This window comes from Hypanus sabinus, chromosome 10, assembly GCF_030144855.1.
Source record: "Hypanus sabinus isolate sHypSab1 chromosome 10, sHypSab1.hap1, whole genome shotgun sequence".
NCBI classification, from domain to species: domain Eukaryota; kingdom Metazoa; phylum Chordata; class Chondrichthyes; order Myliobatiformes; family Dasyatidae; genus Hypanus; species Hypanus sabinus.
The window spans coordinates 52,000,240-52,028,110 of NC_082715.1; the positions used below are offsets into that span (position 1 = coordinate 52,000,240).

At 39.3% G+C, this 27,871-nt stretch overlaps 1 protein-coding gene across 3 annotated transcripts in view; it reads left to right on the plus strand.

Annotated features, from left to right (window-relative positions):
- LOC132400657 (CYFIP-related Rac1 interactor A) overlaps nucleotides 1-27,871 on the plus strand; it is a 227,018-nt gene that overhangs the window by 188,713 nt on the left and 10,434 nt on the right. For all 3 annotated transcript variants that reach the window (XM_059981861.1, XM_059981862.1, XM_059981863.1), the window contains exons 3-11: nucleotides 11,543-11,621; nucleotides 14,846-14,967; nucleotides 15,446-15,551; nucleotides 16,142-16,278; nucleotides 16,373-16,450; nucleotides 16,544-16,660; nucleotides 19,963-20,042; nucleotides 22,765-22,891; nucleotides 26,681-26,751. In XM_059981861.1, coding sequence (XP_059837844.1) covers nucleotides 11,552-11,621; nucleotides 14,846-14,967; nucleotides 15,446-15,551; nucleotides 16,142-16,278; nucleotides 16,373-16,450; nucleotides 16,544-16,660; nucleotides 19,963-20,042; nucleotides 22,765-22,891; nucleotides 26,681-26,751 — 908 coding nt within the window. In that variant the 5' untranslated portion in view covers nucleotides 11,543-11,551. The remainder of the gene's footprint in view (nucleotides 1-11,542; nucleotides 11,622-14,845; nucleotides 14,968-15,445; nucleotides 15,552-16,141; nucleotides 16,279-16,372; nucleotides 16,451-16,543; nucleotides 16,661-19,962; nucleotides 20,043-22,764; nucleotides 22,892-26,680; nucleotides 26,752-27,871) is intronic.

Sequence of the window (27,871 nt, forward strand, 5' to 3'; positions counted from 1 at the left end):
TGGAAGTTTCAGCTTGAACTTTGCAATATGCTAGAGTTACTTCAATATAAATTATTCATTTTAAGCACAAAGTCAGTTCTCATGGCATGTCCTAGACGCAGGTAAATGTGGAACTGTATGTTTTAACTTGCAACTAAATGTATAGATACAAAAGATATCATGGAAGAGAAACAAACCTGAATTTTTATAGAAGCCTACAATTCAGTGATGGCATTTGTCTTTCCTGCAGCTTGTTAAATCATGCTCCATCAGTAATTTCTTTTCATTTTAAGTAATATTCAGAAATAATTGACCTGAAGTCTTAACCGAAGCATGAACTCATTTAAGTGCTTGTGTTCAAATATCTCAAGTGATCATACAGTAGTTTTAAATGCAAATATCACATTTCACTGTATGTTTTGATGTACATGTGATAAATAAATGAATCCGAATCTGTCATATCATCAGAAGTAATTTCTGCCAAGTGCAAAGTGCCCAAAAGATTATATGGTATCTTAATTACCAAAAACAGGAGGTCCTGGAAATACTCAGCATTTCAGTTAGCATCTGTGAGAAGAGAAAGAGTCAAACTTCTCAGGTCAAAAATCCATAGTGAGAATTGAAAAGGAGACAAAAGAAGCTGGTAAAGCTGCAGGGAGACGAAGGGCAGGGTAAAACCAGGGTGACATGGTGATAAACTGTAAACAAGATCACCTGGTTAATGAGTGAGTGGAATAGTTTGAGGGTGTAACCATTGACAAAAGCTAAACAACACTTGTACTTCCAAATCTTCCCTTCCTACCATCCATAGACACAGTCTTTCTAGATGAAGCACTAATTAACTCGAACAGATTGAATCTGGTAGCAAACTTTACACTGGAGAACCCAAATGCATTATCCTCCTGGCACTTACTCCGGCAATCGTGCCAAGTGTTACACCTGCCTTCTCGCCCCACCATCATTCAGGACTCCAAGCAGTCCTGCTAAGTGAGGCAGTTAACTGGGCAGCCAACTATTAAAGAACAAAAACAAATTGAGAAAATAGCCGAGTTTCCCTTAGTTTATTTGGGACGTTTTGCTGCTTAATTGGGACAGGAAACTGTTGCCAAACAGTTTCAGATGCATGCACTCCACCATTTTAAACAGTTTTTAAATAGTGTCCGTTGCATGGTTCCTCAAGGTTGTCATAGCTGGGGTAGGTAGTGAGGATAAGTTCGCACTACCTATTGTTATGAACCCCGTAACTGGGTCACTTACCAGCAAAGATGGAGACGTCCGTTGAAGCCTGATGATACAATTTTTAACAATATTAGTAAAAATACACAAAAATAATATCAAAGCAAACATACAGATAATATATGTCGTCAATTCTAAATCTAAAAGTGCGGGTATAATAATAATAAGAAATAAGCTCTACCGTTGTCTAGGGGATAATGTATTGTCCGATGGAAATATAAAAGTCACTCAGTTCATGCAGGCTGCAGCCTTTGGTTGGAGAGAGAGATTTTTGGGAGAAAAACTTGCCGGCTTTTCCTTTTATGATTTTGATCCATCGGGAGTCCTGTTGGTGTGGCCTCTCCTTTAGCTAAAGCCATTCTTCCGTGGTGAGGCCGCCAATCCCAGGCAAGGGAAGGACGCACACGAGCCCCCCACCGGCTGTCGCTATTAAATGCTGTCACGGGATTTCTAGCGTTTCTCCTGGTGCGTCTAAAGGGGTTGTTCCCCAGACCCTCTTTTATCCTTACTCACAGGGTCTCAGATGTCAATCAGGTTGGGACGATGCAATCCCTCAACCTGCCCACTCTGGTCGTCCCCTGAGGGCTTCAATGAATAGTACAGTACTCAATACACAATTCCGTCTCCAAGAGACAATAGCCGTAATCAGGGGTTTTTGTTTCACTGAGGCCAGGACACATTCCATACCTTGAGGATTCTGTGTGTCTCTCTCTCATTTCCTGTGTCCCAGACCCGAATTAATAGCGATCTTACGATTCTTAAAAAGGAGGGGCGACTTTGTACCCTTTGGCCCCTCAGAGTTGTGGCACATTCGTAACACTATTAAATGCTCCCAATGACGTGCGTCTTAGACAGCTTCTGACAACCAAGTCTAGATCCTGGTGTACATCCAGGCTCTACCCACTCATGGGGAAGGCTTCAGGAGTAAATCTGAAGGAATAATCCAGAGCTGCAGTCCCAAAGGCAGTCTTACGTTGAATTCAACCTTGATTGGCAATGACGCTGCTGGTGCCAGACTATATTTCTTTGAATTCATCAGCTGTGTGGAGAGGGGGAGCCCGCTGCATGAGTAACAGCTTGCTCTACATCTAATACTGCCCAGGCTTGCGTACTGACTTTTATGTAACAGCTTGGAGGCAACATCCGTAGTTGACCCTGACAAGTGGACGGCCTCAGCTGGGTGTGCTTGTGTTCAAAAAGTAATGATTTGTTGTCACTGATCGTTGGCAAGAAATAAACAGTAAGGTAAAACAGATCTGTTTTGCTCGCTGTGGTTTTAAGTATTCAGGCTTGGAGATGCCAGAAACAGCCGGGAGTGAAGAAAGGGCTTGACTACTTCAAGTTAGGAACTGTTAAGAACTTGAAAGTATTGATGATCATTCTGAATGTTACAATAAAAATGAAGATTTGCAGGATGCAATTGTCAAAAGCATTGTATGAAGGTAGTCCATGATCTACTCTAGGTGTCTGTGCTGATTTTGTTTATTTATGGTCAATCAAAAGAATGTGGCAGTGTACACTGGATAAATTCCTCTGTCGATAAATATTAGGAACTAATGCACAGTTTTGTAGTTCTATAGTAGTACTTATAGTGTTTTAATTTCAAATATGAAAGTAAATTAATTATCAAAGTACATATATGTCACCATATACAACCCTGAAATTCATTTTCTTGCAGACATACTCAATAAATCCATTATAGAATAATAACCATAATAGAAGCAATGAAAGACTGCACCAACTTCGGTGTTCAACCAGTATGCAAAAAACAACAAACTTTGGAAATACAAAAAGAACAAAATAATAATAAATATTGAGAACATGAGATGAAGAGTCATTGAAAGTTAGTCCTTAGGTTGTGGGAACATTTCAGTGATGGGACAGGAGAAGTTATCCCCACTGGTTTAAGAGCCTGATGATTGGAGGGATCATAACTGATCCTGAACCTGGTGGTGTAAGCCTTGAGAGTCCTGTACCACCTTCCTGATGGCAGCAGCAAGAAAAGAGTATGTCCTGGGTGATGGGAGTTCCTGATGCTGGATGCTGCTTTTCTGTGATAATGCTCCATGTAGATGTGCTCAATGGTGACGAAAGCTTTACCTGTGATGGACTACTTTTTGTAGGGTTTTCCATTTAAGAGCATTGGTATTTCCATACCAGGCTGTGCTGCAGCCAGTCATTATACTCTCCACCACACATCTATAGAAGTTTGTCAAATTCTTAGATAAGATGCTGAATATTTACCAACTGCTAAGGAAGTAGAGATACTGCCATGCTTTCTTCATAATTGCACTTACATGCTGAGTCCAGCACAGCTCCTCTGAAATAATAACAACGAGGAATTTAAAGCTGCTGACCCTCTCCACCTCTGACTCTCCAATGAGGACTGGCTGATGGACCTCTGGTTTCCTCCTCCTGAAGTCAATAATCAGCTCTTTGTACTTGCTACTTAATTATTTCCATGAAACATTGACTGATTGGGCAGCCACATAATTGGGCCAAAATGTACCCAGTTAACCAGAACTTTCTGTGTGTGTGTGTGTGTGTGTTTTTTTTATTAACCTAGAGCCTGGTAAATCACTAGGGTTTAAATAGGAGGTATGAATTAAATTTAATTGCAGCAGTGTAAAACAGAAATGGGTATTGACTTGCAAATGGAATGGCATGAACAGTATAGCAAAATATTGATGCACACAACCAGGGCTTTGGCATTTCTCTCAGTCCACGTTGTTTGACTCTGAGTGGGCATTGTTGACTGAGAAGAAATTATTCATTTCGTCCATTTATTGATGCTTCATCTTCATTACATGATCAATTAATGTAAAACAGAGCCAAAAAGTTGAAATGGGTAGCTACCCATCTGTAGCTAACCTGTAATGTTATATCTGGAGTTGTGGATCCTTTGATTTATACAGTTTGATCATCTCCTTCCATTCTTGACCAGAAAAGAAAATAATGTTTTAAAAAGAAGTGCCACAAGCAGTTAGGATTTTTGGGCTTGGTTCACCTTGCTATTAGAGTTGAAACTCAAATGGCCAATTTGACATGATCGAACATCCCTCAGCCAAACTTGTGAAGTCTTCAAAGAGCATGTGTGGAAGGATATAACCTGCATTATTTTAATAGTTGAGGACATCATTTTCTGAGGAAGCTGAGAATTTCAGAATCTGGAAATCATGGACAGTTCCCAGCTATCTGTGCTAAGTATTTTTATTGCAGCATTAATCAACAGGATATCTGGATTCTTGGTCAGTTACATTAGCAATGAAGATTCTCTCGTAGGAGAGCAGCTTGTATCATCAGGATATCATTATAACTACTTTTTTTAAAAACTTGCTTTTTTCTGGAAATAATCTGCAGGGAATAGTTAACTTGTACATGCTTCTCCTTTACTGATGGGATCTATAGTATCTGTGCAGATTTCTGAAGTATTGAGTTCTTCACAACATGCAGAATTGATTTCTCAGCAGGATAGTCAACTACCTCATTTATAACCATATTTGTACTGAAGAGAAGCCAAGCACCATGCATTGACCTGAAAGTAACACAGTTCCTTCTAAGGCATGTGATGAGAGTTGTGTTAGCAAGTGGATAAAATTTAGTAAACAATTAAAGATTTGGGAAACTTAAACTGGTTTGCCTGTTTATTTTTAAAGTTTAGTTCCAGCCTAATCTTACTGCAACAATAATGCTCCATTTTGATCTGATGAGGAGTTTTCAAGCAGTTGATATTTCACTCCATTAAAGATAATGCGACAGACCATTCCTCACACAGTCTAAATACTGAGAATCATAGATAAGTACAACACAAAACAGGGCCTTCAGCCCATCTAATTTGTCCCCAACTATATAAAAAGCCTAGTCCCATTGATCTGCACTGGACCATAGCCATCCATACCCCTCCTATCTACAAGACATAGGAGCAGAGTTAGGCATTCAGTCCATTGAGTCTCCTATGCCATTCCATCATAGGTGATCCCAGATTCCACTCAACCCCATATATCTGCCTTCTCACCATATCCTTTGATGTCTTGACGGATCAGGAAGCAATCAACTTCTGCCTTAAATATACGCATGGACGTGGCCTCAACTGTGGTCTGTGGCAGAACATTCCACAGATTTATGACTCTCTGGCTAAAAAACAAATCCTCCTTATCTCTGTTCTAAAAGGTCGTCCCTCAATTTTGGGGCTGTGCTCTCTAGTTCTGGATACTTCCGCCATAGGAAATACCTTCTCCACATTCATTTCATCTAGTCCTTTCAATGTTCACTAGGTTTCACTGAGATCCCCACACATTCTTCTAAATTCCTATGAGTACAAGCCCAAAGCTGCCAAACGCTCCTCATGTTAACCCCTTCATTCCCAGAACCATCCTTGTAAACCTCCTCTTCTCTCTTTTCAATGACAGCATATTCTTTCTGAGTTATGGGGCCCAAAACTGTTGACAATACTTCAAGTCCAGCCTGCCTAGTGTCTCATAAAGGCTCAGCATTATCTCCTTGCTTTTATATTCTATTCCCCTTGAAATAAATGCCAACATTGCATTTGCCTTATTTACCACAGACTCAACTTGTAAATTAATCTTCTGGGAGTCTTGCATGAAGACTCCCAAGGCCCTCTGCACCTCTGATGTCTGAATCTTCTCCCCATTTAGATAATAGTCCACACCTTTCACCAAAATGTATTATCGTACATTTTCCAACACTATTTTCTATCTGCCAGATTTTTGCCAATTCTTCCAATTTGTCTTAAGTCCTGCTGCAATCGCATTGCTTCCTCAGTACTACCTACCCCTCCACTTATCTTCATATCATCCACAAACTGGATCTTTGTCCGCCCTGCTTGTGACTTTTTTGAAGAGTTCCAACAGATTTGTCAGGCAAGATTTTCCTTTACAGAAACCTTGCTGACTTCAACTTATTTTATCATTAGTCTCCAAGCACCTCAAAACCTCACTGTTAATAATAGACTCCCAACCCTTGCTCAACCACTGTGGTTAGGCTAATTGGCTTATAATTTCTTTTCTTTTGCCTTCCTCCCCTCTTAAAAAGTGGAGTGACATTTGCCTGTACCGTCCATGTAACTATCCAAACTTCTCAAGTGTTGAAATTGAGATCACATGCACCACCTCTGCAGGCGGCTCATTCCACACTCTCGCAACCCTCTTAGTGAAGAAGTTTCCCCTCAAGTTCCCCTTAAACTTTTTACCTATCATCCTAACCCCTGACCTCTAGTTGTAGCCCCACCAAACCTCAGTGGAAAAAACCTGCTTGCATTTACCTTATCTATACCCCTCATAATTATATATTCCTCTATCAAATGCCTTCTTGATCTTCTACATTCCAAGGAATACAGTCCTAACCTACTCGAACTTCCCTTATAACTCAGGTCCTCCAGTCCCACCAGCAGCATCCTTGTAAATTTTCTCTTTCAACCTTATGTGTATCTTTCTTGTAGGTAGATGACCAAAACTGCACACAATTCTTTAAAAAAATGGCTCAACAGCGTGTTATACAAATTCAATATAATATCCCATCCCCTGCACTCCATACTTTGATTTATGAAGGCCAGTGTGCCAAAAGCTGTCTTTGCGACCCGATCTATCTGTGCCACCACTTACACTGAATCATGTACCTGTGTTCTGAGGTCCCTTTGTTCTACCACACCCCTCAGTGATCATCTGTTCACTGAGTAATATCCACCCTAACTACTTGCTAAAGCCTCTTTCGGCCATGTATTCCACTGCATATTCAACTTGAAAAGCTCTAAGTGTGCAGTTTAAGGTTTTGTTTTTCCTTATTCCACATCCATTAAATTAAGTAATTGTTTCAAACAAATGTGTTAACTATAATGTAACAGAAATTTAACAGTAGTAGAAACAAGAATTTAACGGAGAGAAGCAGTTTGTGTTTGCCTTCATTCAGGATAACGGATTTTATTACTTTTGTGAATCTCAAGATCTTCATAAAGATTACCTTTGAATTATGAAAATACTGTAATGAAAATGTCCTTCCTCCTCTCCTCTAAATCTTCATGTTTTCTGTCTATCCAGATTTTCCTACCAGTTTAAAATTATCCTCTCAAATCGTTTTGAAGGATTTGGTTGTCACTGAGTGATAACGGGAAGAATGAGCAGTGGTTCTGCAAGTGATTGTAAAGTAATTCTACAGGCAGACAAGCGAATAATTAGCAATCTGATCCGAAATAAATAAAACAAAACCTAGAACAGCAGTGTGATCAAAGTGATTTACCTCGTTCAGTTGCTTCTGGAGCAGTGCTGGGGAAATGCTGCACTGACACATGCCATCGTTCAATTGACACATTAAATGCTCACCTGTTGTCTCAGGTGGATGTAAAAGATCTCATCGTAACTTTTCAAAGAATTGCCCTGATTACCTGAGGAATATTATCTTTCATTGCAGCCAGTTGTCCATCATTATCTCATCACCGTGTGTGGAAACTGCACCACTTCAAGTGACTCCGCATCAAGTATTTCATTAGCTGTAAGACACATTTGTTGCCCTAATGATCTAGCCAGCGCTATATAAATGTAAGGGTTTCTTTGAAATGGTGATCTTAGTGAGGGCTTTTATTTGGACAGAATTTTGTTCCTATATTATTCTTTATGTGCTCAGATTTCCCAAATTTTTGACACTGGTATCAGCATGCAAGGACTTAAATTTGTAATCAATTGCTTAGAATGCATTAGTTAATTGCATTCACTTGAACCTTTTGTCAAGCATGGAGTACAAAATAAAATGTTCAGTACAGTGCGGGGGTAAAGCTTGGTTGTGCTCTACTCTATTGACTAGAATCTTGCCAATTCTCGAACAGGATTAGGAAGCATATGAGAGACATGCCCATGTGAAGTCTCCAGCCGCTCCTTGGCTTAGTTATTGCCTTTTCCTTAAACTGGAACCCAGCAGTTCACTCTGCACTGGTAATAGGATGGCCGTGAAACAGACCTTGAAGATGTTCGCACAGGGTTTGTGAGCTAATATCTTGCAAAGTCTAGCTGTTTCTACATTGACAGAACCTGATGTCTGGAAGAGCATTGTACTGCCTATACCCAGGCAAGCAACTTCTGTTTGGTCAACCTCAAGGAATTGACTGGAAATCACAATCAGTTTGATCTGGTCCAGCTACTGATCCTCAACTACTTTATTTTTATTTGCCCCATTTGTCCATCTAATCTGGTATGAAAATATTTCACCTTTACACATTAACTCCAGTGGTACACTGAACCTTGTATAATCTTGTACCAGTGCTCCATCATTTGTGGTAGGTAAGCCAGGCTGGACATAGTGCAGCATAGATGGGGATGGTTCTTCATGATAGATGAGACCCTGTCTTTCAGAAGATCCTTTGAAAGTCTTCTAAAAATAAGATGAGTTCTCCCTCAGCAATATTAAGTGAAGTAATAATTGGTTCATTTAACTTATTGTCTGAAGGATCCTAACATTGTTTTCCTGCCTTGCCACAATGAATGCATTTATGATGTTTTTTTCACCTTGCCTTAAAAATGGTGACCTGTAAGCTCTTAAATACTAGAAATAGCCCTACTCCAGCTCTATTCCATCTTGTTTAAATGTCTCTAAAATTGATAATTGTCCCACACTCCAGTTTTTGTTCATACCAAAGTAATTTGTTTATTGACTCTTGTACAAGTCCTCATACTCCACACAAGAAGGCACTACATCATATTTGTTGCAGGCAATAAATTTCTCTAACACTTACACACACACTTGCTGGAGGAACTTAACAGGTCAGGCAGCATATATGGAGAGAAGTAAACAGTCAATGATTCGGCTGAGACCCTTCATGAAGTTGAAGCCGCTTTGCCTTACTTCTGTAGATTCTGTGTCCATCTCCTGACTAAATACAGATGCAAAAAATGCATGTAAGATCTCCTCCATCTGTTTTGGCTCCACGCATAGATTACCATTCTGATCTTCCAGTGGACCAATTCTCTTCTTTGCAGTCCTTTTGCTCTTAACATATCTATAGAATCCTTTAGGATTCTCCCTCCACCTTGTATGCTAAGGGGAAACTTCATGCCTTCTTTTAGCCCTCTTGATTTCATTCTTTAAGTGTTCTCTTCCAATTCTTGTGCTCCATAAGCACCTCATTTGTTCCTGTCGGCCTTTACCTGAAATGCACCAGTTTTTTTTTCATAACCAGGGCCTCAATATCTCTTGAAAATCAAGGCTCCCTACACCTATTCTGACGAAGGGTCGCGGCCCGAAATGTTGACAGCTCATTTCAACGGATGCTACCCGACCTGCTGAGTTGATTCAGCTTGTTTGTACGTCTTGATTTGACCACAGCATCTGCAGTGTACTTTGTGTCCCTACATCTGTTATCTTTCACTTTTATTCTGACCAGCTGAGCTTCGTACTCTCAAAATTTCACTTTTGAAGGCCTTCCACTTACCAAGTACACCTTTGCTAGGAAACAGCCTCTCCCAATCCACACTGTCATATCCTTTCTGATACCATAAAAATTGACCTTTCGCCAATTTAGAAGCTGAACCTGCAGACTAGAGCTATCCTTTTCCATATTTACTTTGAAACCAATGGCATTGTGATCACTAGATGCAAAGTATTCACTTACACAGGCATCTGTCGGCTGCCCTATCTCATTCCCTAACAACAGATCAAGTATTGCACACTGTTGTTGAAACTTCTATATACTTATTAAGAAAACTTTCCTGAACACTGTTGACAAAGTCTATCCCATCTGGTCCTTTTACGGTGTGGGAGTTCCAGTCAATATGTATAAAGTTAAAATCACCTACTATGACAACTTTGTTTCTTGCAATGGTCTGTAATCTCTCTACAAATTTGTTTCTCTAAACCCCTCAGACTGTTGGGTGGTCTGTAATATACCCTATTAACGTGGTCTTACCTTTCTCATTACTCAGTTCCACCCATAGTACCTCACTAAATGAGCTCTCTGGTCTGTCCTGGCTGAACACTCCTGTGACATTTTCCTTGATTAGTAAAGCCACCTCTCCTCCATTAATCCCTCCCGCTCTGTCGTGGCTAAAACCATGGAACTCTGGAATGTTGAACTACCAGTTCTGTCTCTCCTGCATCCAAGTCTCACTTATGGCTACAATGTCATAATTCCAGGTGTTAATCCATGTCATCTGAGCTGCCCTGAGTTCAGCCTCCCGAATGATCTGGAGTTCAACTCGATCCAGTTCCAACTCCTTACCACAGAGTGTTAGAAGCTGCAGCTGGATGCACTTCTCACAGATGCAGTCGACAAGGACACTGGAGGTCTCCCTGCCTTCCCACATCATGCAAAAAGAGCATAATCTTGCCTGCTTGTACTTTACGTAGAGCTTTTTTTTGCTTTCTCTGTGGTAAAACCTCAAAAACCCCACACTAACATTGACCACTTCAATGATCATCGCTCTAGCAATGGCCATTCTGCTTGCCCCTGCCTTACTTTAATTTGCTCTTGACAATCAATCCCAAACCACCAATTGGCTCCTGCACAAAGCGCCAAACTGGCCCAAGTGACTGCCTTTTCTACTCAATCAGCAAACCTGAGTGGACTATATATTCTCGGACTTCCAATCTCTGATTGTGCATTGGTCATAGCTCCAAACTGCTGCAAGTCATTGCCTTTTCTAATTCATCAGTGAACCCAAGTGAACTATGTCTTCTTAGGCTTATGATCTCTGGGCGCTGTTCAAAGCTTTTGAGCTCAGGCAATTTGCAGGACCCTTCTGCAAGTATGTCTTTGAGTTCACATCTGCCATTTAATCTCTTGCATTTGGAGAAATCATATCTTACTGTTTCTTCCTTTGCTGTCACTTGCATCAGAAATGGAACTGCCATCTTGTGTTTCAGGTTAAAAGGTAATAGGGGCAACTGAACCACAAGCTAATTTCATGACACTACGTAAAGCTTGCTATCATTTACTTGACTTTGTTTTGCTTTGACTAAATAATTATGTCTACTAAGACACACTAAAGATAGTCTAAGGCTGCTTTGTATTTTCTGGTGGTGTTCTTACATTATCAGCAAATTTTGTTTAAGAAGAACATTCCTGACATAATTTGTATGTATAACAAAATACAAAATGATCACAATGAATTTAATATGCTCTAATTATTTTTACTGACTTTTGTTGTGGAAATGTGCTTCAAATCTGTTCACTAGAAGCTGCTGCTATAAAACATTAGCTCCTGTACTATAATAATAGGTATTTTATCTACTGTATATTGTTCTCATGTTCAAATTAAATGCAGTTCTTGTTAATTATCATATGTTGTTTAATATTTATTTCTATTTTGTGATCTATTTTAATCAGGTTGCTGGGATGGGTAATCTGCTTAAGGTCCTAACCAGGGAGATTGAAAACTATCCGCACTTCTTCCTGGATTTTGAAAGTAAGTTGTACTGCTGGGCAGCACTACTGCAAACCTACATTTCAGCTTGACACAACATGTGGTTCAGGAACAAAATACTTATGGAAATTATTCACTTTTCTCAACAAAACAAAGTTGTTGGTATTTTCCCCCTTCATATTCTTTAATTTTCACCGTGGTGCAGCTTTCTGTTCCCCTTTATTCTCTTTCAAGAGCCAAATCGGGAATCTTCTAAAAGCTCTCACTTGCACAGAGTTTGATCAAGGCCAATATTTTTTCTTGACTTTGAAATTAAGAAGAAACTGTTGCTCGGGTTTTAAATTGAACCATTCTGCAGACAATTGGGTGTGAAAGAAACTAAAATGATGTGGGTGTTGTAGTATTTATCCTTCCCTAAATCTATTCTCCTGTTTGGTGTCTGCTTCATAATGTAACTTGATGGTTCAACAAAGTATATTGATAGAATTTGTACTCAAAAAATAAGAACTCAAAATGTAGAGTGTTATGATGGTGTTACTCTGATTGGTGTGATTTGCAGGATAGTTCATTTGACTTTGTTTTATGAAAATGCCAGATTAAAAACTTTGACTCTGGATTCTATACATTTAAGCTTATTTCCTGCAAACAGTTCTCCCCAATGATACGATTTTTGTAACAGGTTATGGCTTTCATCTTATTTAGCTTGAAGCATTCTACAGTAATTCAAAACTTTGACCCATTTAGCCTTAATCTGTTTTCTTATTCAAAGATAAATATTATAATGCATTATTGAAGTTTATTAATTTTATAGGAACTTTAATTTGCTGTTAAGATTTATATAGTAAGTAATATTGTATGCATTCAATATCCCTTATGTTTAACTTGGATAATGGTGTGTTAGTTTACATTAAATCAACAAGTACATGAAGGTTGTTGAGGTAATCATTGCAACGCTTAGTTCTTTTCATGCCTCTGAAATGATATTGTGCAAGACTTAATTTTTTTAAACTAGGACTACTCTGCTTTCTGTAATTTAGTGTTGATTTCTGAAAAATATGTATGTTTATTATAAGCTAACAAGACATCTAATATCAATTTTAGCAGATGTATCCTAGAGTCAGGATTATCCTTCACCTCAGTCATCTTCAGCATCTAAATTTGCATTATTCAATAAATTAGCGGAATTCCCAGAAATTACCCAAATTAAATAGAAGAAACTTGGGACTTCCGTGCTTGACGATACATGCATAGAAGTCTCAGCCTCGGTCGCTGAAGATGTTGACATCCTACTTTTCATGGCTCTCCTCCAGTGTACACCCTTTCCTGAGCAGGTCTCCGTCTTGCTGAATTCTCCAGCATGTAAACTTTAAAATATTGCACTAGATTTTATTTACGTAGGGATACAGGACAGAGTAGGCCCTTCTGGTCCTTCAATATTTTATCCTATATTTTCTTTTCTTTTACTTCTTAAAATTTAATTGTATTTTGTTTTTAATTCTCCCATGAAGTACATTCAAGATGAAAAATTGTTGGCTACTAAAACTGTTGAAGGAGTTTTAGAAAGGAGCTTCTTCATTGCATCATTTGTGACCATGATGCCACTCAAGAGCCTCCTCCCCGGACTGTGTATTACCAAAGACCAATAAGATGGGGATTTATCGCTTGGTTAAGTGGGTTTGGGAGGGCGTAGAAATGAAACCAATAGAGTCAGTCATGGTTGCTGCAGTGTTGTATTTGTGGAGAAGGTCCATTTGTTGTTGTGCATCTGGTAAAACAGAGATCTCTATTATTCAGCAAATGAGCTAATAATATTGGTGAATTTTTCAGTCAGCGAGTTAAAGGGAAAATTACAAGCATGAACTCAAAGTAGATTATTTTTAAGTGGATAAAAATGCTGCCAAATTACAGGATTTAATATACTGTTGTGTTTCTAGTCAGGGCAGACACCAAACATTGTAGAATTACTTCAGATGATACCCACCATACTGTGTTCCCTGATTATTTTTCCCCATCAGTGTTTTTTGAGCTCTGCAATTGCTCCCTCTTTTGATTTGATAATTTAGGGAAGCAACATGGAGCATATAGCTCTGGAGTAAAGAGGAGTGAGTGGGAACATATGGGTATGGACAGGGGGGACAGGGAACCTGCGGTTCCGAATGGCAGGAGCTTGTATCTCAGGAAGAGAATGGACCTGCAAACAGGGAGACAATGGGGAAGGAGCCTATGTTTCGAGAGAGAAGGGGAGGAAGAGCGGAGCCCGTGAAGCGAGAATTGCTGTATCGCAACCTGTGGCTCAGGAGGCGGTGGAAGGGGAGGACTTGCTGCCTGAAGCTCAGTATCTAATACAGATTAGATGGGGAATGTGGAGATAAAAGTGAAGCTGACATACACCTAGGAATTTGACATTGGATCTTCAAATGATACATCACAGATACATGTGGGGGTAAGTGGGGGGTAAGAGTGCAGTTAAGTGTTGAACATAAGAGAATAGTCAAGGTAATGGTGCTATAGTTTGACTGGGAGTCATAGCAGGTGATCCTATGTGATCTTGAGTGGATTGTTGCAGACATTGTTGGGGTATGCAGTTCACAAACCGTAACTGTGGTGAGAGAGTGATTGAATTGCTGTGTGCAAATGCCTCAAAGGCTTCAGGTGGATTGAAAAGTAAACAGTTGAATTAGATACCACTGATAGAGTGCAAAAAGTAACCTGCTGGAGCAATCCAAGTCATTGACCATTCCTTTTTCTCCTCTGCAGTCTCTTGTATCTCCACTTTTAACGTGGTTGCATTTTGATTTGTTGGTGTTATTTAACTGAGCAAATGTTTAAGTAGTCTGGATTTGGAAGATCAATTAGATTTGTTCTGAATCCTTTGAGGCATGCATCTCCACTCTTTCCAACTTTGATAGTGTTGAGTGATGATTATTAAGCTATCTTTTAACGCATGTAACACTGATCTACTTTACTAAACATTTTGCATTATTTACACCTCATCATTACCTGATGATGCAGAGACCAGTTTACATTTATGTTATCCAAATGCAAACTTAAGCTATGTTTAAGTGAAGGTAAGAATCGCACATAATGCAGACTGGATGAATCCTTTGCTGAATGCATACTTTAGTACAATAGTACCAAATGCAAAAATAACTAAAACATTTTTGCTGAAATGTTAATTAATTCTAAATATCTGCACTTTAATCCAAAATTTAACATGTAACAAAACGAAGTTTATTTGATCATCTATCTTTGTCATTTTTACATAGATGCACAGCCTACCGATGGAGAGCGAGAGATTTGGAATCAAGTAAATGCAGTTCTGCAGGATTCTGAAAGCATTCTAACTGAGCTGCAGGCCTATAAGGGGGCTGGACAAGAAATAAGAGATGTACGCGAGCGAAGTTAATTTATAAAGTGATTTAACCCGAAGGGTGAAAATACAAATTGTTATTTATTGGTTTCTGCATCATCCTGCTATTCTTTAGGATGATATTTCTACAGAAGCCTTTCTAAACAAACGTGCTTTTATTTCAGAATTTTCAAAGCTACATGGCTTGTTTTAAAAATACACTTCATTTGGATTAACTGAGCTGTTTGCACCTGTCCTTTGGAGAAATGTGATTAAAATTGTTTGTGAGTAATGTGCATCTTGGGAAGAAGTTCACATGTTAAAGTAACTGTGGTCATTTCAGTCACTTAAAGAGTAGACTAATATTTTTGTTATATATTTCAATTATTCTTTGATGAATAAGATAATTGATGATCACATCTTGAATTTTATTTGGAAGTTTAATGTAGATATTAAAAACAAAGGTATGTAAAGCTGGTGTATTCCTGTGGTGCAGCATGTTTTTGTGTCTCCCCAGGCAATTCAAAACTCAGGTGATGATCAGCTTCAGGACAGAGCATGGAATTCAGTGTGTCCCCTGGTTGGGAGACTCAAGAGGTTCTATGAATTCTCCATAAGATTGGGTAAAGACAGTTTTTTTTGTCTCTATACCAGTTAGGAGAGGGGAAATCTGCTTTGTTACTTCGTGTCTCCGGCAGAGATGCCTTCAGTAATGGTGTTCTGTGGAGCATGCCAAGTAACACTGATGAAGTACTAGACTTAGTTCAGAAATCCCTTTTGGGGCCATACAACACCACATCCTGCTGGTCATCAAGTACCTGTTTATATTGGATGACAGCATTGACAAAGTATATTTTAGACAGGTTTTCCATATTGGGTTTGCAGGCCAGCCCCGGGGGTCACATATGTAAGCTGACAGACAACTATCACAACTTTGGCTTCAGAAAGCCTTGTTCCTGAAAGCAGGAAACATTCTAATAAACATCAAATATTCCACACCTAAAATTTACATGTGCATATCATTTAATGGTGTTTTGGGAAGTTCGTACCAGCCATTCTGGTTAATTTGCAGCTTTTATCAGTGCTTATTTGCCCAAAGCGGAGATGCAAATAATCAGAATTCCTGAAGCTCATTTCACTATAATTAGACTTAATTTTCCATTAGAATATACAAGCCTCTGTTTCCTTATTTGTGTGTGTGTTCTCAATACAGAAAAAGCATTACAAAGCCTTTTAGAGACTTTGACATATCCACCCTACACACCAACTCAGCATCTGGAACGGGAACAAGCTCTAGCCAAACAGTTTGCAGAGATTCTGCATTTTACTCTCCGCTTTGATGAACTCAAGGTCAGAAAGCATTCAGCAACTCAAATTTGCCATTTTATTTAAAGTACAATGCAGAAATAACATTGAAATGTATCTTCCTTCTGTTCTATTCTAGATGAAAAATCCAGCCATCCAGAATGACTTTAGTTACTACCGACGGACAATAAATCGCAACCGAATTAACAATATGCATGTGAGTGCAAGTATTCCATAGCCAAGTTATGATTAATGAATTAACTTTATTTGTCTTTATGTAAAATAGCTGTTCCTTTTTTTCTTTACACAGTTAGATACTGAGAATGAAGTAAACAATGAAATGGCCAACAGAATGTCCTTATTTTACGCAGAAGCAACACCAATGCTTAAAACACTAAGCGATGCGACAACCAAGTTTGTATCAGAGGTATATATGCCAAATTAATTACTGCACTATGTAATGATTTATTATTATTTTTGTAATTGAGGAATTGTATGACTTTTCAGCAAGTCACATAACATTGTGTTCCAAATGATAAAGTGTATTGTGTTACTAGCAAGTGGATGAGCGAAAGACATCGCTTAAGCTTGCTTTTATGTAGGGAGAGGAACGGATGGAGAAACGGTAACCATAGTTCCCAGAGAGAGAAATAAGTAGTAATACATTGGATAAATTATTTTGCTGGTTGCTCTTAGAAACTTCTGATTAGCCAATAACAGATTCTTTAGAAGGTCAGTCTCACGGGAAATATTCAGAGACTGACAGCAAATAAATTCTTCTACTCTCCACTTTGCATTCTGCCGTGAAAAGGGGAATCGAAGGAAGTTTGGCCAAGATTTCCAATGGAGGATAATGGTGGCACGTTCATTATTATTGGGCAATAAATCAATTGCCAACTTCCTGCTCCCACACTTGCACAGTTATAACCATATAACAATTACAGGATGGAAACAGGCCATCTCAGCCCTTCTAGTCCATGCTGAACACTTACTCTCACCTAGTCCCACTGACCTGCACTCAGGCCAGAACCCTGCATTCCTATCCTGTCCATATACCTATCCAATTTTGCTTTAAATGACAATATCGAACCTGCCTCTACATAGATCTGAATGTTGCCCTCTGTTGCCTTGCTGTTGCCCGGCTTCACTATACTGGCATGTCGGGCAACACTGATGATGTGTAGCTAACTGATGAGCTGCCTATTAAGGATTGAGGAGAATATTTGTAGATGGACAATCCTGTGTTAAGTGCATTTTTAACAATGTATGAAGTCTTAAATACAGCATTTTTGTAAAATACAAGTTTTCAGCACTACAGTAAAATTTATTTCCTAAAGATCTTAACAACTAAGCAAAAATATAACCATGAAGAAATGCAATATTATTTAACATTTTCTATTTTCATCTCATTATCTTCTCAAATCTATCTACCTTTTCCTTTCTGTATTTGGTTTTAGTGACTTAGTCCCTGATTAAGACTTTTGGTCTGATTCATTGAGTAGACGTGATATTTCATGCTTGATTCCACTGTGGAACATGGCTTTCTGTTCTTGTTCTTTAATTAGCGCAAATCCCAACACAGACACCCACAAACTCTGTGGAGAAATGTAACTATTAAAACAGAAGCACCATTGATTTGCTGGGACTGCAAAATCTGGGCCACAAAGTTTAGTTAAATATTCAAACCATTTAATGATGAAGTCTATTTAATTATTAATGTGCAATTTTCTCTCTCCCCATATAGAAAGTGGATAAAATTATGCATGTAAATATCTACTACTGCATTGGGCATTGCCGCTAAATTTATATTATCAAGAAATTCCGCTTCTCGGGCATGCTTGTCCATTATAATTATTTCTCCATTAATCAGGGTGGGATCAATGCGATAAACCACTAAACTACTGCTTTGAACAAAACTGACTTAATGAAGTTAGCTACTGCTAACATCATGTGCTGCTTTTTAAAATAGAATAATACTTGCATGCTACTGGACAAAATTATTACCATTGATGGAGTTCTTTTTGTTGCAATCTCAGTGCTGCAGTCATGGAAGAAATGGAATCCTGACCTATTAACATAGGTGAAGAGCTGGCATTTATTGCTCTGTTTACAGATGGAGTCATTCAAGCACAGAAACACATTGGCCTTCATTAATGAAAAAATTGAGTACAGGAGATAGGATGTTATGTTGAAGCTGTACAAGATATTGGTGAGCCTAATTTGGAGTATTGTGTGCAGTTTTGGTCACCTACCTACAGGAAAGATGTTTGAAAGAGTACAGAGAAACTTTACAAGGATGTTGCCGGGTCTGGATGACCTGAGTTATATGGAAAGATTGAATAGGTTAGGACTTTATACCTTGGAACATAGAAGATTGAGAGGAGATTTGATAGAGGTATACAAAACGATGAAGGTTGTAGCAGGCTCTATCCACTGAGGTAGGGTGTGACTACAGCCAGAGGTCATGGGTTAAGGGTGAAAAGTTTAAGGGGAACTTGAGGGGAAATGTCTTCACTCGGAGGATCATGGAAGCGTGGAATGAGCTGCCAGCACAAGTGGTGCATGCAAGCTCGATTTCAACATTTTAAAAGAGGTTTTGGAAAATACATGATTGGCAGAGGAATGGAGGGAGACCTATGGTCCCTGGTACAGGTCGAAGAGCCTGTTTCTGTGCTATACTTTTCTATGGCGATAAACAGTCTACCATATCTATGCTGACAATAGAGTACCCATCTATACTATTTGTTCAATACCTTCTAAGCATTAATGATTCCAGTGTTTTTCTAGGTACCTAAATTTTGTGAATACCTGCCTCCACCTCCCAATATGTTCCAGTTTTGAGCCATCCTCTGGATGAAAACATTCTTCCTCAGATCTTTTCTAAACCCCTTGTCTTTATCCTAAATCTCTGCTCTGTAGCTTGAGATTTTTGACCTTGTGGATGTAGTAATGAGCTGCTAACTTGCCTGCTGTTGCTAGGGATGGTCATGATCCACCAGCTTGTTAAAAATCAGTGTGGCTTGCCAATATCCTTTAAAAATCAGCGCACCCTCCACAGTTAATATGTGATTCTGTACCCTTAAGTATCTGTCTGAAATGGCCTAGAAGTCATTACAACAATTTAGGATGAGCCTTGTCAGCAATATCCACTGTCTGTGAATAAGTGAACTTCAGTTAGACTACCTTGTGAATCAGAGCTAGAGATTTCAATAAGTCTACTGTTTTGATTTGCTTGCATTTTACTTGCAAGGTATTTTATCCACAATCAGTATCAGTTTTGGTATAACATAACTGTAAACTTCATAAAGGAAACCGGGCTTCACTTTAATATCTTTTCTGTTTCAAGTGATATGTTTTGCATGGATAATTATTTGCATGTCTTTATTGGAAAAATACAGTAATAGGCAGAAAATTAAAACTTTTAATGCTGCCAAAATAGAGAGTTTTTTTTAGTAAGTATACAATCTAATTGTAAATTTTGGTATCAATGAATTTTCATTGCACCTGAATAGTGGACCAAAGTCAAAGCCACAGTTTTGTAGATTAATATAGATAATTAGAGAGCTGGTGGATACTACATTCTGATTCATTTTGACTTAAGCGTTTGGACTATTTCTGCTCATGCTATTTATAATAGTCCAGCAGGCATATTTTCCCAGGAGAACTGATCCCTGCAACGCTCAGGATTGTGGGCGTGTTTTGAAATATAATTGTATTAATGTATTTCAGAACAAGACTCTGCCTATTGAAAATACAACTGACTGTTTAAGCACAATGGCAAGCATATGCAAAGTCATGCTTGAAACACCGTAAGTATGATCCACAAATCGTGAGTACTTTATATTCATGAATTACTAAGCTATCTGTTCAGGATAGTCTAATCATTACATTTGAGATCCTATTACACTTACTGCCTGTGTCTGTCTCAATCAGAAAATCTATATAAATAGCAGTGAATTTATTAGTTGCTTTTTATATCTCCAAAAGTTGATTTTGTGAGGAGATGTTGCACAGTGAGACTTGTTGGGTACGTTTCAAGCCTGAACTGGTAATGTGTGGGCTTTGTGACACTCTTCGGCACTCCTGTGCCATATAAATAGTTTGCCATGGCAACAGCAATTATTTACTTCTGTTTCCTGTTTAAAATATTGAGCTGATAGATACTTATCAGTAGCTCTAGACAATAACTTAGTTTTAATTCATTAATGAAACATGGGTGTGGTAACAAGATATATATATTTAATATCCATTCTGATTGAAGGAAGCTGTCAGTCATTATCTTGAATGCCGCAATACTTGTGTTACAAGTACTCTGTGATTTAGGTAGAAGATTCTGGTGACTTAACCCAGTTCAGTGAAAGAACTGAGTATATTTCCAATTTAGAAGGCCAGAGAAATTTAAATGTGTAACACGTAAGTAATTTACTTGTCCAATCACAAACAAGAGAAAATTTGAGATGCTGGAAATCCAAGCAACACAGACAAAATGCTGTAGGAACTTAGCAGGTCAGGCAGAATCTATGGAAAAAGGGTACAGTTGACCTTTCGGGCCGAGACCCTTCATCAGGACTGATGAGGAGTCAGATTTAGGTGGTGGCACGAGGGGAAGAAACAACACAAGGTGATAGATGAAACCAGGAAGGGGGCAAGATGTAGCCTCAAACCTGATGGCATGAACTTCCATTAATCCAACCCCCCCCCCCACCCCGCCCCCACTCCAACCATTCCCCATTCACATTTCCTCTCACATCTTATCTCCTTACTTGTCCATCACCTCCCTCTGGTGCTCCTCCATGCTTTTTTTTCTTACATGGCCTTCTGTCCTCTCCTACCTGATGCCCCCTTCTCCAGCCCTGTATCCATTTCACCAATCAACTTCACAGCTCTTTACTTCTCTGGTTCCTGGTTTCACCTAGCACCTGGTTTCTCCCTCCTGTTCTCCCCCCCACCCCCCATCTTCTAACTGAATCCTTGTCTTTTTTCTCCAGTCCTGATGTAGGGTCTCGGACTGAAACATCGCCTATATTCTTTTCCTGGCCTGGCCTGCTGAGTTCTTCCAGCATTTTGTGTGTGTTGCAATGATTTACTTGTATTGACAATGATAGGGAAGTACTAATGTTTATTATTCATTATTGTAAAGACAGTTTTCAATAACAAAGTCAAAGTTATTGAAATGCTTATGTTGCCATATAGTACCTTGAGTTTAATTTTCTTGCAGGCATTTACAAGAAAATATATACAGTAGAATTTATGAAAAACTATATAAACAAAGGCGGGCAAACAACCAATGTGCATAAAAATAAATAAATAAAGCTGAGAACATGAGTTGTAAGTCCTTGAAAGTGAGCCTGTAGGTTATGAAATCAGATCTGAGTCTGAGGTGAGTGAAGCCTGATGATTGTAGAGTAATAACTGTTCCTGAATCTGATGGTGTAGGACCTAAGGCTTCTGTGCCTCCTGCTTGATAGTAGTAGTGAGAAGAGAGCATGGCCAGGATGGTGGGGGTTCTTGATGATAGATGTTCCTTTCTTTTGGATGTGCTCAATGGTGGGGTGAGCTTTTCCTGTGATGGACTGGGCTGCATCCACCATTTTCTGTAGGCTTTTCCATTCCTTGTTACTATACCAGGCTGTGATGTAACCATTTCGGATACACTCCACTGTGCATCTATAAAAGTTTGTCAAACTTCTACACAGGTTTCTACAAATCCTACACAAATTTCTAAGAAAGTAATGGCACTGTTGTGCCTTCTTTGTAATGGCAATTGCATGCTTGTCCTATAGCAGATCATGTAATATGTCACCAGGGAATTTAAAATTATTGACCTTCACCTCCAATCCCCTAATAAGGACTGGTTCGTGGATCTCCGCTTCTTCCTCCTGTAGTCAATAAACAGCTCTACGGTTTTGCTGGTGTTGAATGAGAGGTGGTCGTGTCACCATTCACCCATTTCAGTCTCCCTTCTTTATATGCCAATTCATCACTAATTTTGATTTGACCAAATACAATGTGGTTGTCAGCAAACTTAAGTGCAGCATCGGAGTTGTATTTAGGCACACAATCATAGGTATAAAGTGAATATAGCAAGGAGCTAAGCACACAGCTTTGTGATGCACCTGTGCTGATGGAGATTGTTAGGAAAATGTTGTTGCCAATCCATACAGACTGGGGTCTGCACGTGAGGAAATCGAGGATCTAGTTACACAGGGGGGTGTCAAGGCCTAGGTCTTGAAACTTAGTGATGAGTTTCATGGGGATGATAGTGTTGAATGCTGAGTGAAGAGCATTTTAACATGCCATCTTCATGGTCCAGATGTAGTACCAAAGCTGAGTGAAGGGTCAATTAAATGGCATCTGCAACAGGCAAATTAGAGCAGATCCAGATTAATCTTCAGGCAGGAGTTGATGTGCTGCATGACTAACCTCTCAAAGCACTTCATTACAGTGGATGTAAGTGCTTCTGGACAATAGTCACTAAGGTAGGTTACCACATTCTTATTGAGCTTTATCTTTTTTCATACTTTTAAACAGGGAGTACAAGAGCAGGTTCACCAATGATGAAACTCTGTTGTTCTGTATGAGAGTGATGGTGGGCGTCATCATCCTTTACGATCATGTACACCCTGTGGGAGCATTTGCAAAAACATCAAAAATTGACGTAAGTAAATTCATACTGGAGAAAGTAACTGACTTATTATACTGAATAACAACGAGAAGTAGGAGTATTATACAAGGTTAATGATTGTATTAGGTTTTGAAATAAAGGGTAATATTCTACATTGAATTTTACATAACACCTTTGTTTAGAAAATGCCTGTTTGCACAGTGTGAAGCTCTTTGTAACTGATTTTTTTTTTTGGTTAGATCCTGCAAGCATTATCAAGTTTCAGGACTGCACTCTGTAATCAGTCCATGGACTGTTCTAACAACTGATCTTGATTCTAAGCTGGCCATTTTCCTTCAGTTACCTCTTCATTTCAAATTGAAGGCTTTTTTGAATTTTTCTCACACCATGATATTGGGCTTGCATTCAATAACATCAACTCAACCGATGCTGATATTCATGTCCTAAATCTGTTGTTCTAGCTATTTCAGATTGTTTTCTGTGACGTCTTGCTGCAGTGTGGCTGTTTTTTCTTCTCACGCGGCATGCCTTATTAAAAGCAGGGCATAGAACTCCTGCGTCTTTGTTAACATTGTCACCAAAGCAGCTGCTGTGGCCTTCAGGGTCGCCTAACTTCAGCTATTGGACACATTCTGGCCAGTTGTGTCCCAAGCCAGTTGTACTTTCATGCACCCAGTCCTGTGATATATCTCACCAAATTGCTCCAAAGTAAAAATACCTTCATAAAGCAATTCCTCCTACACTCTTCAGTCTAAAGTGATACTAGAGGAAGATACATTAGCGATGTTTAAGAAATTTTTAGATAGGCACATAAATCATAGAAAACTGGAGGGCTGTATCGAAGGGAAGGGTTAGATTGATCTTAGAGTAGGTTATAAAGTCAGCACCATATCATGGACCAAAGGGCCGGTACTGTTCTGTAGTGTTCTGTGTTCTACAGAGGGATCTTAGGATGCATGTCCATAGAGTGGCAGCACAGGTAGATAGGATGGTAAAGATGTCATACAGCATGCTAGCCTTCAATGGTCCGGGCATTAAGTACAAAGGGTGAGAAGTCATGGCGCAATTGTATAATACTTTAGTTAGGTCACATTTGGAGTATTGTGTGCAGTTACCCCAATGCAGGATGGATGTGGAAGAGATGCCAGGATATTGCCTAGTTGTTGCTTAAGTGTGAAGTGGCCCAAAGGACACTCAGAGCTGCGGTGCAGGTTGACAGTGTTGTTAAGAAGACATATGGTGTGTTTGCCTTCATCAATTGTGAGATTGAGTTCAAGAGCTGTGAACTAGTGTTACAGCTATACAAGACCTCAGTTAGACCCTACTTGGAGAATTGCGTTCATTTCTCGTCACCTTACTACAGGAAGGATGTGGATTCTATAGAAAGAGTGCAGAAGAGATTTACAAGGTTGTTGTGTGGATTGGAGAGCGTGCCTTATGAGAACAGATTGAGTGAATTTAGCATTTTCTCCTTGGAATGACGGAGGATGAGAGAGGTTACCTGATAGAGGTGTACAAGGTGATGAGAGGCATTGATTGTGTGGATGGCCAGAGGCTTTTTCCCAGGGCTGAAGTAGCTAACAGGAGGGGGCATAGTTGTAAGATGCTTGAAATGAGGTACCGAGGGGATGTCGTGGGTAAACTTTTCACACTGAGAGTGGGTGCATGAATGCACTGCCAGCGAAGGTAGTAGAGAAGGATGCAATAGATGGGTACATGGAGCTTAGAAAAATAGAGGATTATGCAGTAGGGTAATTCTAGGCATTTTCTAGAATGGGTTGTATGGTGGGCCAACGTGTGAGGGGTAAGTTTGAAGGGGATATATGGGTCAAGTTTTTTAACACTGAGAAGTAAGTGCCTAGAATGGGTGGTGGTGGAGGTATTTGAAAGGCATTTAGATAGACATGTGAACAGGCAGGGAATGGAGAGGTACAGCAAGTACAAGCAGGTGGGATTATTTTTGACTGGCATCATGTTTAACACAGACAAGATGAAGCAAAGGGCCTTTGCCTCTGCTATACTATTCTATGTACACGTTCTATATCCAGCTTACTCATTGACGTTACAACCCTTTACGAGCTGTCTGGGGATTGAATACAGAACAAGGAGAATCTAAATTATAAGACAAGACCTTAAGACAAAGGAGCAGAAGTCAGCCATTCGGCCCATCAAGTCTGCTCTGCCATTTCATCATGAGCTGATCCAAACTCCCCTTTAGTCCCATTCCCCCACCTTCTCACCATAACCTTTGATGCCCTGACTACTCAGTTACCTATCAATCTCTGCCTTAAATACACTCAATGACTACATGTGGACACGCGCGACTACAGATGCTGGAATCAGGTTGTGTAAGCTGAATGGAGCGCCCTTACTGTTTTCAATCCCGGCATGAGAGTGTCACTTTGAGGAGTTGGACAACATAGATGTATTTTTCATTGTGGCCTTGTATTTCATTTTGTGTTGCTTAATGCTCTGCTTCTTAATCAACACTAGAACAAGCTGCAGTGTCTCATGTTGCATTAGGCTTCATTGTGGTTTGTAAAATAAAAGATGAATCGAATTATAGGGTGTTTGAAGATAAGCGTAAAGTATGAAAAACACTTCTAACAATGTAGTAACCTAGTACCAATGCAATATGTTCTAGACCAGAGGTTCCCATAAAGCAAAGGGTTCATGGACCCCTGTTCTAAACTAAAGGAATGTGGTCTTCATGGGCTGGAGAGAGTCAGCAAACAACTAGATGTGTTTTTTTTTTGCATTGTGTGGTAGTGGGAAAGCTGCTGAGAAATCTGATCATGTAGGACCATATTTTTATGCACTACTCAGTATACCGCTATATTAAAAGTGAGAGTAATGAAAATTGGGGTCTTCATGTACATGTGAATAGCTCATGCTATCCCTAGGCCACTCATGCGGACTTGCAAGCTCTCTACTTGTCTGCAAAACTTGCTTCAGTGCATTCTGAATGCCCCTCTGAGGAGATTCAGATTGGATGAGCTAAAGTAGGTCCACTGGTATTAATACTTAACTAGTTCTCTTTTGGGCCCCTGTCCCTCCCCACCGAATTCCCAAACTAGGCCCCCACCCATCATCTTAAATCAACTAATGTCCAATCTGTCCCCTCCCACTACCATCAGAAAGAGTACCGTTCTCCAGTCACTCCATTACCACAACACTAAACCTCAATTGCCTATTCAGTCAACTTCCTGCTCCCATTCTGGACCTGACCAATCATGATCCTCCCAGACTTGACACCATACATATTTTACTTCATCCTTTATCATCTTGTGTACTACTGAATTTTATGTGGGTATGCCCTTGAACCAAATAGTTGACTGCTCGTGTCCCCCCCACGTAATTCTGAACCAGTAGTTTTCAGTCAGTATTCATCAAAAATGTCCCTCGGCTTTATGAGATTCACACTATTACTTCAATTACATTGTTTGGGTCATGCAACATCCAGTATTACATGTACATAAAACACTATTTCATACATTTCTGATCCTTTACTTGCATGCTGATCTGCTACTCAAGTTTTGATTGACACTCTTATAACAAAGTTTTGTTGCAGCTTTTCAGATTGTTAAATGAATATCTAGATCATTAATAGGATATTGTGATTGCTATGAGAAGAATTCTGAGATTGGTGTTATGACATTTCAAAGGAATTTTAATAGAGTATCTTTGGTTTGAAACAAGTCTTTGAAAAGATTTTTGGCATAAATTCTACTGAAAAATTGAAAGCTTCAGCAAACTTACTTTAAACATAAAGCTTTTGAAAAACAATCAATGGAATGCTCAGCTGTTTCTGTTACATTTCAGATGAAAGGATGTATAAAAGTTTTGAAAGAACAGCCACCAAATAATGTTGAGGGCCTTCTGAATGCACTCAGGTAGGACCTCCTTCTTCATACTTCTGTGTCGAATCTATGTCGTAGGGTGATGTGCCCCTCCCCAAAAGGTAACTCACGCATCGCGGCGACGCAGGCCGCAACAACTGTGATTGGTCTGCTTGGTAGCACCACATTTCCGGTTGCTTCTTCTCCGCCATGTCTGTACACCAATGGGAAATAGATGAACCAAATTGTCAAATCTACCTGCTGACATGTGAAAATGTTTGAAATGCATTTCCTTGTCCATGTCTCTCACAAAGAAACTCAACACAGTGGCATAGAGCCTACGCAGAAGTGTAAATCAGCCTTTTTAGCCTTATTATATACTGGTTGTATTCCATATTTTGGCTTGCACGTAATATTTCTCACTGAAATGTGAGGCAGTTTGCTTACCTTTTGGATACTTTACAGTTCATTTCTTACATCTAGTTAGCTCTACTGTTTCTATCCTGAGGCACGAAATGAGCAAGTCATAATTTTTGACAATGTAAGAAAAAAATCTCTGTTGCATTAACATTTTGAGTGTCAAGTCCACTTTACAAGCAAAATAATTGTTCAGTCCAAAATATCACATGTAATAGAAATCTCTCATAACTGGAGATTTTTATGAAGAAATATTTAAAATCAGTCACATTGTTTTTCAGCTTATTGTATTAGGACTGAAAATTGGAGTTATGATAAGGTAGAAATCTCCATGTTTGGCAGAGCAGACTGGATGGACCAAATGCCTAATTCTGCCTTTATGTTCTGTCTTATATTGAGTCTCTATTCTTCACCACTCAAAGGCAGTTAGATACATTTTGAGGACTTCCTTCGGGTTTCCATGGTTAGCAACACAGGGACACATTGTGTTACACACATTGGATATCTTGTTGGGGGCAATTTTAAGGACTCCCTTTCAATTTGAAATGGATGGCTGTGTTATAGAAGCAATAAAAATCTCCAGGTGCCTGGATATATCAATTCTTGAGAGGGTTAAAAGGTATGAGTTGGTAATTAATGTAAAAATAATGGCTGAAGCAAGCTTCTATATTCTGGAGCCTTGTATGATGATAAAGGCTTCTGGCACTCATTGAGGAAGCTGGTGGAGTAGTCAGATTGAAAGTTTATTAAGGGGGAG